The sequence below is a fragment of the Alternaria postmessia genome, assembly GCF_024291825.1.
Source record: "Alternaria postmessia strain BMP 2775 chromosome Unknown scaffold_1, whole genome shotgun sequence".
Taxonomy (NCBI): Eukaryota; Fungi; Ascomycota; class Dothideomycetes; order Pleosporales; family Pleosporaceae; genus Alternaria; species Alternaria postmessia.
Genome location: NW_026260074.1, coordinates 104,783 through 117,258, shown reverse-complemented (window position 1 = coordinate 117,258; position 12,476 = coordinate 104,783). Strand labels below are relative to the sequence as shown.

Here is a 12,476-nt window from a genome sequence, read left to right as displayed (position 1 = left end):
AACAAAAATGTAACGGATGCACGTCTTCAACCGCAGCGTACGGTAGCGTCACACCCACCCTTTCCATCCCCTTGAAAGTCCGAACAAGGACCTTCTAGTAGATACCGGGAACAATCCTCCACGGAACAAGCTCGACATAGCGGTCCCAGTCTTTGCCGTACTTTCTGCGGCACTTCTCCTCGTCGCGACGCTCGCGGTGAATGAGCAGGATGGCAAAGTACACCATGAAGAAATAGGTGAAGATCATACCCCAGCCCTTAGCCTCGCCGGGCACCGCGTACTTGCCGTAGCTGTCTTTGAAAAAGTACGCATCGGTTTGAGTGGCAGTGATGGGAGACTGTGCAGCGTTCTTGATGAGGTAACCAGACATCGCGGTAGGAAGGACGTAACTCCAGCTCATGAACCAATCACCGAGGTAGTTGATGTGACGCGCCATACCCCACCAGCCACTGACAAGAAGTCTCGAACCAGCAGCAGTCTCGATGTACTTGAGGTGCTTGACGCGCGAATCCTCGGGGTTGGTCCTGAAACGGTTCTTCTCGTTGTTGACTGAGCGGAAAATGTAGTAGCCAATACCCTGGACGGCCAGCACGCCAACAACTCCCATGGGGCCAAGATCAACTGGGTAGATGGATAGGTAGCGAGTCTGAATAGAGTATGTGAAAGGGACCCAAACAAGATCGCCAAAGGAAAGCATCATACCGAAGCCATCAGCGATAAGGTCGATGGTGGTAAGGATAGCGGGTTCCATGTACAGCGCATCGAAAGTGTAAACAGTGTGGGCGACGGTGACAATGATAATGCTGTCAGTAACGCGGCCAAAGTTGCGGTATTGCTGCATGATAAAAGCGAGGTCGAGGATGATCCAACCAAGCATACCCGGTCGAAGCTCGCACCAAGCCTTGATGTCTACCTCGCCAAAGATGGGCAGGTTGATACGGGGGTTCAGCTCACGTCCGATGAACCAGTCGTAGAGCATGTTACCGGTACGGCCACCAGCAGCAAGTTCGCGCATGTTGGGATCCTTGGGATGCTTGACACTAAAAGAAGCGACGTAGCAGTAAGTGGCCAAAAAGTAGGAGATGAGGATGTTGCTTGTCAGGATGCCGACGTAGTTGTCAGTGATGAAGGTCCAGACGGGGAACTCCGCACCGTGGGAGATGGTGCCAGCGGCAAGGAGAGTCATGATGAAGATAGCAGAGTTCCAGGCTGTATCTTATTAGCTTTGAGGAAAGAAGATTCCTATGGGATGAACATACCATTGAACCTGTACATGAGCCTACCACCACTCCTGAGCTCCGTTCCCTCGACTTCCTGGCCTGGAAGGAATCGATAAAGAGCCAGACTCAAGAAGTAGTAACCTAAGGTACCAAGAAAAGCTTGCGTGTTGATCAGACCAGCGAAGCCAGGCCATCCTACCTCCTTCTTCAGCTGTTCAAGGCTGAAGCTGTGCGGGTGCAGTAGAACAGGGGCTGGGCATCCAGAGATGTCATTGCACAGGAATGTGAAGACATAGACCAAAACCGGAAGACCGAAGGAGATGATGAAAGCTCCAGGGCTGAAATGTGGTCAGCGCTGTGGTCGTCAAGGCTCGCAGCATGCGTGGATAAACTTACGGTCCTAGAAATTCATAACCATGAGGTTCCTCGGCAATGGACTTGGTCGCCTTGTCAGTCTTTGCTTTCGACATGTTTTCGAATGCGCCTTGTCGCGTTCCTTGCGCGGTTAAAGTCGCAAAGTAAGCAAGGTCGACGAATAGGGGTCCGGTCGCGTCTTCACAACAAGGATTCCTTCTCTCAATTCTTGTCTTCACCGATGGTGATTGTCGCGCCGCCTGAACCAAAGACGACTACGGATGCAGTGTTCTATATAGCGATGATTGAGGCTGAGCACATCAGACGATGGGAAAGATCTCGGAATGCATTGCAGCCGTAATGACGCGCACACGCTGTCTTGGCCAGTCTAACCCCTTTCGGCCTTACCGCCCGAGGTTCCTGCCGCTGCAAGGCACCCAGACATGGGGGCGCGGCGCCGGAAGCCAACGTGTTGCGAACATGAACAATCATATCATCTCCACCTCCACCGTCACCACGCCTCGACCCTCGCATTGCGTAGTGCGCCAATCATCAACTACGCGATGATATCCCTAATCTACTCTCTCCTGCTTCTGGCAGCGTCGGGCTCATTCGCAGCGGCCGCCTCGGACAAACAGCTCAAGCCATGTACCGTCATCTCGCCCACATCCGAGCGCTTCTTCGACCTAAACCCCATGCGGCGCCTTCCACCATCGGAATCAGATGGCAAGAAGAACAGCAAGAAGGAGGGCGACGAGGGCAGCTGGCATGCCAAGGGCTACGATTACAATGCCAACTTCACAATCAACTTCTGTGGACCGGTAGTTGAGGAGTTGGACAAGGTGGAGGATCTAGACAAGGGACTGTGGAAGAACGTCAGTGCATTTTACGAGAGAGGAGACAAGCAATGGGCGATAGGGTGAGTCTGCATTCTATACGGCGGGGAAAGATGGAGGGGTCTCAGTCGAGATGCTTGATTGCGACCAGGCAGGAACATTTACTGAGGCGCAATGCTAACAACTTACAACTTTCAGTCTCGAGAACTCAGAGCCCATCTTCCGCGGTCGCAAACTCATTCTCAATTACACCGGTGGCTCGCTCTGCCCCTCTCTGTCCTCCAAGTCCAAGCGCACGCTCGAGCCCACCTCTCTCGACACCCGCGAGATCATCGACGGCGACGACGACGACGATAAGGATGGCGGCGACAAGAAGAAACCCAAGAAAGATGCCGAGCGTCGCAAGACCACCATTATCTCTCTACTTTGTGACAACGACCCGCTTGCGAAAACTAGTGTATCCTTCGTCGCTGCAGTAGACGACTGCTCATACTTCTTCGAGGGCCGCTCACCCTTCGCATGCGGTGGTGTACATCAGGACACCCAAGCTCTAGGCCCTGGTGGTGTCTTTGGTGTCATTGTATTGATCGCCGTGCTCGTATACTTTGCTGGTGGTTGCGTCTACCAGCGCACAGTCATGCACCAGCGCGGATGGAGACAGCTGCCCAACTACGCCATGTGGGCAGGTATCTGGCGCTTCTTCTCTGTAAGTCTACTCCGATGTTGTCGTAGAAGGAGTAGTAATAGCGCACGGTGGTGATGACACATTTACAAATGTCTTGTTGGTGTTGCTGACATCGTGAAGGACATGTTCATCATTCTTACTTCCTCGTGTGCGCGCTTTATGCCTTCCCGCCGGGGCTACAGCCGTGTCTCGCTTGGCCAGGACAGTGGGCGAAGAGGACGCAGGAACGAAGATGAGGATAGGTTGATAGACAACCTGGATGAGGAGTGGGACGATTAAATGGGGCAGTACGTTGGTAAACGGCATAACGACGCGGCGTTTTGGGGTTTGGTAATGGACAATTAGTCGCTCAGGAGCGCACAAACGATAGACTACTAGCATACTTGGTCTGAAAGTACAGCATGCAGCATACACTGCTTGGGATCACATTCACAAGTGCACAAGCCGTCAGAAAGATTAGTCAAGAGATGCATCAGTAAGATACTACTACAAGATGGGCATGTCTCTGGCCGGCCAACGAACGAGAGCTCGCCAGTGGCCAAAGCCGACACTAAACATACTGGAGAAGCACCGATTGAAATGGCAGGGAAGATTTCTAGTCTGCTCCCTGAACGCTCATCGAAAGAGCATACTTTCCAGCACTCTCCGCATGAGGCCGCAACTCGTAAAAGTGAAACCCATCGGATCAACTCGCCGATATGTGAACTGATATCCATGTTGAACGCCCGCTCAAGAAATCGACACACGCCAGGGGTATAATGCAGCGGATTGAAAGCAGTAAGGTCACTGATAGCTAACACGCCGCTACGTTGCCATAGCTGCGAGACGATCTACATCGCCTCATCAATGTCGTCCTCAACTGTGGCACGTAGATTAGCATGTTTCGTGACCGTGTCGTCCTTCTGCTTCTTAACAGATGGCTGGATGTTCGTTGAATCTGCTCCATCGACAGCATCCTCAACAATTTCATGAGTAGAATCGAAGATACTCCGGGTTTCTTGCGCATTGACGTTGCTGCGCTCTTCTCCTTCACTGCACGCGTCGTTCGTCTTCGCAGCCTCATCTCGTGCAATATCCGCATTGGCGATGGGCTCAAACTGCGCACTGACGCCCTCCAAGATCTCTCTGACCTCTGATCTGAGCTCACTAGCTTCCTTCGACTGCAAATAAACGGGCTGGCTACCATCCACACCACCCAGCACCCGAGTGTAGTCCCTGTTCATAAGAACAAGGATCTCATCGGCTTTGGCCTCCATGGACTCTTGCAGTGCTTTGCACAAGTCGTCGAGATGCTTGACGACAGTTTCGAGCACTTCACGAAACATATTGTCTCGCTCTTGATCAACATAGTTTGCCATATGCTCTTTCATGCGCTTGTATTGTCCTGAGCCAGACTCATCGGTGCACGCGCTGTAGGCGGTATGCATAACTTTTGCGATACAGGGTGTGAAATCGCGGTTTGCTTCACGCTGGAGCTCAGTCATTTGGATAAGAAGGGCACCTCCAAGATCTTTGAAGAGCTGTTCAAAGTTGCCGATCTGTGTCTCTAAGATTGGGAGGTTGGCCAAAGTGACACCCTTGGTTTTCGTGTACTCTTTGATAGCTTCGTGGAACCCATGTAGAAGCGTGCTTGAGTTTTTGATGTACGTATCAACGGCTTTCGGGAGACGCACCTGGAAGGCTCGTTCCCAACCTGTTGCTAACTTTATCTTGATAGGACTCACAAGATCAGCGTTGAAATCACGATGACCGGCGGCTGCAGACTGGAAAACGCCGTCGCGTCGAACAACAGCCTTGTATGATGCCCACATCAGACCGCCTTGGTCCTTGTCACCCCAAGCATACGCCGTTGCTGGCGCAGTATGTATAGCCTCATTGATGAGCTCTGGAAGCTTGTCAAAGATTTGAGACTGCAACTCTGATCGCATCTCTCTGACGCAAGTACGAATTGCTGCCTCCAATCCGTTTGTCAACTCATTGAGCCTCTGCTGTAAGTGAATGACCTGCTTTTGGGTCTCTTCTTTTGTCATCTGCAGGCCTGTTCCGTCATCCGAAGTCCAGAGGCTGAATGTGTTCAGCATCTGGCATACGGTCGTCAAGAACGCGCGACTGGTCTGAATGCGCCCACCTTCAGTAAGCTTTCTACAGTGAGCTTGGAGCTGCGGAACTTCCGTATCTTGCGGATCGACGAACCCTGGCACTCCGTCATCCTTTTGCATGCGACCGCACATCTTCTGGTACGCTCTGCTGCTGACACAGAAGACTGGAAGCGACCTAGCAACCTCGTCGTAATCGCGCATTTCTACTTCAGGGTTAAAATTGTCCTCGTCTTCCTCGGCTGCGTTTTCTTGGTCGATTTCCTTGATGCCTGTGGCGAAGTCTCGCTGAATAGCAGACTTGGAGTAATGGTTTCTGCCCGCAATACAGATACGACTAATGCTTGCTTTGATCTCAGCCTTTTTCGCTTTCAGTTCGCGAATTCGAGGCTTCAACTCGTCGATAGAGCGCTTGATCTGCCTCTCTTCACGTCTAGCGTTCTTCTCCGTTTCCCTTAACTCTTTGAGCTTTTCCTTGATGTCACCCTTGGATAGACGTGTTCTCTCGGCCTGGAATATCACTTCATCGTCACTCTCAGACTCATTGTGATCGGTATCTTGAATACCGTCGTCTGTGTCGTCATATGTATCGTCATCGAGAAACTGTTTCTTCTTGCGTGGTTGCTTGCTTGAGCCAGCCCTCTTGCGTTTGTGGGTCTTCGGCAGCGGTGTGAACACTGGGTTCCCCTCCTCCAATTCTTCTAGTAGTGTTTCCCAGAGCTCAATTTCCTCGCTTGCACCTGTGATTGCAATCTTGTAGACCTCTCGCGACTCAATGTAATCTGCAGTCTTGCTCTGGATCTTCTTAATCTGCTCGTTGTATTGGTCCTGTTGTTCCTCAAACTCTGTGACTTGTTCTCCGAGTCCGAGACTGTCAATTGCCTCAGTAACAGAGATGTCGTCAGTTTTCGAACATATGAATGTAACGCTCGAGATGCCGCCATCATATTTAAGCTGTCGTTTGAATGAGTCCCCGAGAAGGGTCTTGGCAGCCTTGTCATCGACGGCCCGATTGATAGGGGCAACAATCCATAGGCCAGTGCATTGCTTCATATATCCCTGAGCAACAGCAGCTCTTGCAGCGTTGCTGTCATGGACACCTGGTAGATCCACAATTACGGCGCCTGTTGATAGGGCACCGCTCTTCGTATAGATCTTCACGACCTTGATCAACGGCCAATACTCCATCTGAACAGCTGACTTGGATGCCTTTTCCTTGCTCTTGTCTTTCTTGGATACCTTTTCTTTGCTCCTGTCTTTCTTGGAAATCTTCTCTTTGCTGTCAACATAACCCTGGAGTTTCTGGTAGAAGTTTTGCGGTTCGGCTGCGTGAATCCTTTTCGTCGTCCCGAGTACCTCGACAACAGCTCGTTCGGACATCAGCGAAGGGACATCGCACGCGCCCAAAGCATCCTTGGGAATCGTAGGATAGACAGAATGAAACTTCGCCCATGCCTAGAAGGTACGTGTACGGAGTCAGTGTATGTCTCACATGCAGTTTTCACGAGGATGTTCCTTACTATGCCAGCATCGGAATTGGGATCTTGCGCTTCGCGCGAAAGTGTACCATTCTCGGAGAGAAAATCGCGCAAGAGAACCGTAAGTTCCTTCTCCCATTCTGCCGGGCTGATGAACTTGATCTCGGCTCGGTATCTGGATGATGGGTCGGTGCTGTTGTTCCACGACATTTCAGTTACCACCGCGGTGCAAGCGCGCATGCAATTGGTCGGGACAAGACGCTCTTCGTCAAGCATAGCGTTGATGACACTGCTTTTCCCAGCTCCTGTGTTACCTACCACACCGACCACAGTGCGCTTTCGCTCCGACTGAGGAAGAACCTTCTCAATAGCTTGTACCCACGAAGCAGCCTCTGCGCTAGAGGTTGAGTATTGAGAGAATTTCTCATTTAGTTGCGCCAGGATCTTGAGGGATGTGGAGACACCAGTCTCCAAGGCGTCAGGATCCTGGAGCTCGATGACTGAGCGAATGTAACGATCAATAGAACCTAACTCTTCTCTCCTACTCAGTTCTGGGGAGATCGCCCGCTTGAATATTTTGATAGGTTCAAAGCTGTTCTCCGGCTCAACATTACCATTTTGGAGAACTGATGTATTCTGAAAAGGAGCAGAAGATTGTCTTTCTTCCTGAATGTGAACGTTGTCACTCATTGCCGTTAGATGCTCAATCTTGACAGTAGGTGTTCCGCTGTCCATGCCTGCAGCAATAGTTTTCAGCGAGTTTGTCTCGCGGAACGCATTTGCTGAAAGATGCGGTGTGTTTGATACGCTGTTACATCGCTGTGATGACAAAGGCAACTCTTCCTGTACAGGTTGCAGAGTAGAAATTCGTGATTGGTACCATGACGGGTGCCTGGCCAGGTCTCCCACAGGCGGGACGTTACTCAATGCACTGGCATAATTTGGTGTCAATGATGGAGAAAGAACTGGTCTAGAAAGCGATGTCGAACGGCCTAATGCGCCTTGGGACGGGCTGAGGGAAGTCGTGGCAGTCTCAGGTAGTAGGTCTCTTCCCGTTGTTCCGAGACCGGCATGACCGTTTGTCGTTTGTGTGATGTGACCACTAGTCGCAGTGTCGTGTATTGTGACACCGGATTGTGTTAGTTGTTCCTCGAGCAATGTTGGTTCGCAGTTCTGATGCTGCACCGTTGCGTTTGTCGGGTCTATAGCAACGAAGACTACCAGGTCGTCACCCGGCAGCAAGAGAGATTTGATAACGTCGTTTTGATCGACTACGCGACCTTTGAAACTGAGCTGAACGGCTGTGAATCCTTGTCTCTCTTCGTATGTTTCCCGTATCTTTTGCATCGAAATTTTCTAAGATCATGTAAGTGGGTTGGTGGACACATGCGCGGGAAATGGACCTCGCCGCCTTCCAATTTTGTTTTGCGTGCATCACTACATAAAGCATACGCGCAGATCTGAAACTTACACTATGACCGATCATCCATATGAAATCAGCTTCCTCAAAGCTGTCGTTGGTGGACTTGCGATGATCGAGTACAGCAATCCAGCACCGACGTGCTTTGAGCTCCTGTTCAGGAACCACTTTCCTAGCCCGGCGCTGGAATTCGTCCCAGTCCATGTCTAGAGAGCGACCATGAGCGAAGTGCTGTGGATGTGTATTGATGTACAGTAGAAGCGAAGTTGACGCTTCAAGCAGTAGCTCCCTGCAGGTACATGCAGCTTGTGGAACAGTGGTAGCGGGGCTGTTGAGAGAGCAATCACAAAAATAAAAGCATGGATTACAATGACAGGGAGATGCAGTGTAAACAAATGGCGGCACTGAAGGACAGAGTGGGGTAATCGCGTCGAGAACACGGTAGAGTCGCGCTAGCACATGACGCGTCCGTCTTGCTCTGTCTGACTTCTCACTTTCACCATCATTTGAAGCCAGAACGTTGGTTGCTGCACGAAGCGGGCTCGCACTCTATCGGCACAACCCCTCCTCTGTGACCTGTTGTATCGGTTACTGCACGATTTTGATGCGATCTCTTCGTTGCCCATTGCTTATCGGAGGCGCGACCCACCAACACTATCAAACCGACACGAAGTGATCTCAAGCTACTCGCAGCATCATAGCTACCTGAAATGTCGTCTAGATTGGTTGCTAAGGTATCTTCACCTATCCTGTAGCCTCTCAAATTTAGAACGAACAAGTCTACTGAGCAATTTATCAGCTCCGTCGCACATTTTAACATCGTGTATGCTAAACAGGATAGCGACTAGTTCGGCTGCTCACCTCTCAGCGTGCATGCGGAACGATTTCCGTTCCATCTATCATCCTAGCTTTGCGACTATACTGCGTGTGGGGGCTTTGATTGAGAAGCGCCAATCAATATCGCGACTCTGCATGTCAACATCCAAGGACTTCACAACGATCAGGCTCCTTTGACGATCAGCCACTGAAGCTCTTCGCGCTTCTTCTCGAACAATTTGGCACAATGTGCTGTTTCGGCATTGTTCTAGTCTACATCTTTCCCAGTCACCAGTTGTCTCGCTTATGTGTATCGTGGCTTTGTGTCATTGTGTTATAGTTGACTCTCCCAGATAGGTCTACCTCTGAGACGTATACGACGCTGAACCTCCTCGAATACAAGTAGCCGGACGCTGGTCCTGTATTCGCAAACCATGACGGAACACGCTCCACTACAGCAGAAACGCTTCGCCCCAGAGACCAGTGCCGGAATAAATGGGCTCATTGCAGCATGTAACAGAAACGATCGCTTCAAGCTTCTAGATGACGATAGTGTTTTGCCTGGAAACTTAGATAATTCTGTTCATCCCGCGTTCCATTGGTTTGATAGTGAAGGGCCTATGCGGCAAATGCTGCAGCTAGCCTCGCATTTCATCAGCCACGATACTCTCCTTACCTTTTTCATACCGCTGTTGTACGGACGCGAACTAACAGTCGCTGTCGGCCACGCACACAAGAACCATCTTTCAGATCCCTTGGCGAAAGCGTCCAAAGGGAAATGCGGTCAATACCTGGCCGGAGTGCGTGAAGCATTGCATTGCATCGGACACAGCGTTTCGTTCCAATTTCAACCGCCTGCGAAGCGAGTATATGCCCGCACGATGCGTGATACTGCAAAACCGAGTCATGCCACCTCATGTTGTCCGGCGTTCCAGCGGCAATATTCTTGCAGGATCGAATTGGCGGAGTGCTTTCGTGATTACTATTCCACTGGTGAGTACCAAACGGCATCGCGGTGTGCGCAATTTCGGCACGATTTTCTCTTCGCCACGACACTTGTGCACGAAATAGTCCATGCTATAGGTGTATTGCGACGAGGCAACTTGAACGAGCCACATATCCAAATCGATTGTCCAGAAACAGAATGGGGCTACGGCTGGGAACATTTCATGTTTGGTAGCATTATGAACCCTCAGGATAAGACGAAACCAGGCACACACCTCCTAATGCGCAAAATCTGGGCAGACCAAACCTTGGCCGACAATGCTGGAGGTAAGGAGTATTGCGATGTCCCCATGTCTTACATAGCGCAATGGTTTCGCAGAAAGACTTGGAGCGTTGTTGCGGAGCAAGGGCCAACTGCCATCGCAGCCCCAGCAATACACTTTAAGATCCAATCGTCGAACCAATATGGAGCCTGGATAGTGGCAAGTGACCACCCAGAAATTAAGAAAGATTTGGAAACTCTCCACTCGCAGTGGAAGCGGCATGCTAGAAGGTTAGACTCACATTCCGTATCGGCACCACCACAGGCCGCTCGTTTGCGATATCCGAAGATTCTTTGGAAGCCTGTAAACAAGACACAACTGCAGGTAGATAACGTGCCAGTCCCACGACGTCGACCGTCAAGATTACAGCCTAGCTCGACTTATGTGCAGAGCCTCACTCAGACCGTGCCAGTGTGCTCCAAGCCAACAAAGACACTGCTGGAAACCAAATCAGAATCGCTTAAAGCATGCCATTCAACTATCTCTAGCAGTTTCTGTATGTCTCGAAAGCGGCGCATAGATCTAAGGCAGGAGTGCGGTCGTGTTAACAAAGCCATCAAGCGATAAGTAACGATATAATCCTGAGGACCAGAGACATGTTTCAACAGGCACGGTAACCTTTTGATATTCCGAGTGTATACCACATATTTTGTAGGGTTGTAAGCTCAATGAAACCTACAAAGATGGATCGAACGTTTATTAACCTACATATACTCAGACATGTCGCTCAAACGAACCACACCGCGAACTGTGTAGCATGTTGCGAACCCTCACCCAGCGCGACACCACATACCAATTTGCAGAAGTCACGAGCGCTGTCTAACGAGTGTTTCTCACACCCCGTGGGCGTTTCTGCAACATTTGATGTAAGATCCTTCGCCCTGTTCCGTGCTGTACATCCCACCTAGCAAAGTCCCCATCTAGAACTGCGATCGTAGACAAGTCAAATGCCCGCAAATCAACTACGTCCCCCTCGCGAGTTATGCATAGAGAAGTTGGTACGCGTCATGATATGCTCAGCAGCGTGTCCTTGTCCTATATGCCGAGGAGACTATATAGGAAGACACCATGCGCCCGTACTACTCCGTCCTTGCGATCATTTCTTTGGCAAGCCACGTATCTTAGAACGGTTCGAAGGAGACAAAGATACGTGTCCGTTTGATATGCGTACACTCTTCACATTAGCAACAGACTTGTACAAGGTTGAGAGATGGTCCCTCGGTCCAATCAGCGATCTATCAAATCGAACAGGTGAAATTTCGGGCGAAAGCGGTGGACCAGGCGAGACAACACAGCGAATAAATCAGATTTCAGACCGCTTGATGTCCTTGGGTAGCGGGATTGTCATTGCCAACGGCCGATTAAGCCAGGAGAGTTGTTTCGGATCACCTGCGGTGTATGGCATCATAACAAGCGCCTTTACCTCCAACTTCATGATCATGCTGATGAGCTCGACGCGCTTTCAGTCAGTGATGAAACACATAAAAGTCTTGTACATGATGGAATACCTTGTGGCATTAATTAGAGGACAGGGCTTGGCCGCTGCTCTTCAGTGTACCAAAAACTATGCTCTTCTTGAAGTAATTCACCTAGGAATAAGGCTAGGAGGCAAAGATTTCAGAGAACCACATGGGACACTGGGGGGAAGAGCTTGGGAGTACATAAATTGGTGTTCGTAACGGATATTGAACATGAATGTACATATTCAGATGCTAGACGTCATGGTCATCGCAGTCTGGCAGAGTGTTTGGTACGCCTGAAGGTGAGATGCAAAGTGAGCTGCTCGGATATTTTTCATCTTGCTTAACCTGCAGCATCGTATGAGGATGTTTACTGTCACATTACCGATCGTTCGCGTCGCAAGCTCTCAATGCTGTGTTCCAAGGTTTGACAGTGGCGGAAAATGTTCCGAGCGATCGCCAGCACCTTCTGCACACCCATCGACCTCCAGGCTTGAACACCAATGGGTTGCATTTAGGATAAACTAGAAGTAAAGAAAACGTGAAAAACATTCAACATTAATTGAAGTCTTGCCGCATGGTGTGCTATTAGTGGCGAGTCTTTTATCACATGATGGGGCTGGTGCCATGCTGAAGTTTCCATCGAAGCTACGGGATTTCTGGAACACCAGCATCGGGCACGGGCTCCTTACCTTTGCCGTCACCATCTTACTCCCTACTTCTTGCATGAAACCTACCCAGCTGCCCAACTCTTCAAGAAGTCTGCTGCGAGGTGCTATACAGTAGGCATTCTTGGTTCATTTAAAAGCTTTCACTCGTGTTGCTTGCGCTGCGCAGGCGCCA

At 50.4% G+C, this 12,476-nt stretch overlaps 3 protein-coding genes across 3 annotated transcripts; 1 reads left to right on the top strand and 2 right to left on the bottom strand.

Moving 5' to 3' along the window:
• Positions 1-94: 94 nt before the first annotated feature.
• Positions 95-1,690, bottom strand: J4E82_000039 (Delta(14)-sterol reductase; the record flags this gene model as incomplete). The annotated part of the gene is made up of 3 exons (XM_051726363.1): positions 95-1,209; positions 1,260-1,558; positions 1,617-1,690. The coding sequence occupies 3 exons, from the start codon at positions 1,688-1,690 to the stop codon at positions 95-97; spliced, it is 1,488 nt and encodes a 495-aa protein (XP_051593545.1).
• A 447-nt stretch (positions 1,691-2,137) lies between these two features.
• On the top strand, positions 2,138-3,374 carry J4E82_000038 (uncharacterized protein; the record flags this gene model as incomplete). Its single annotated transcript, XM_051726362.1, has 3 exons — positions 2,138-2,493; positions 2,609-3,116; positions 3,216-3,374. 3 exons carry the CDS (start codon positions 2,138-2,140, stop codon positions 3,372-3,374), a joined length of 1,023 nt encoding a protein of 340 aa, XP_051593544.1.
• Positions 3,375-3,925: 551 nt separating this feature from the next.
• Positions 3,926-8,592, bottom strand: J4E82_000037 (uncharacterized protein; the record flags this gene model as incomplete). The annotated part of the gene is made up of 4 exons (XM_051726361.1): positions 3,926-6,646; positions 6,712-8,025; positions 8,141-8,320; positions 8,584-8,592. 4 exons carry the CDS (start codon positions 8,590-8,592, stop codon positions 3,926-3,928), a joined length of 4,224 nt encoding a protein of 1,407 aa, XP_051593543.1.
• Between the last annotated feature and the right edge of the window lie 3,884 nt (positions 8,593-12,476).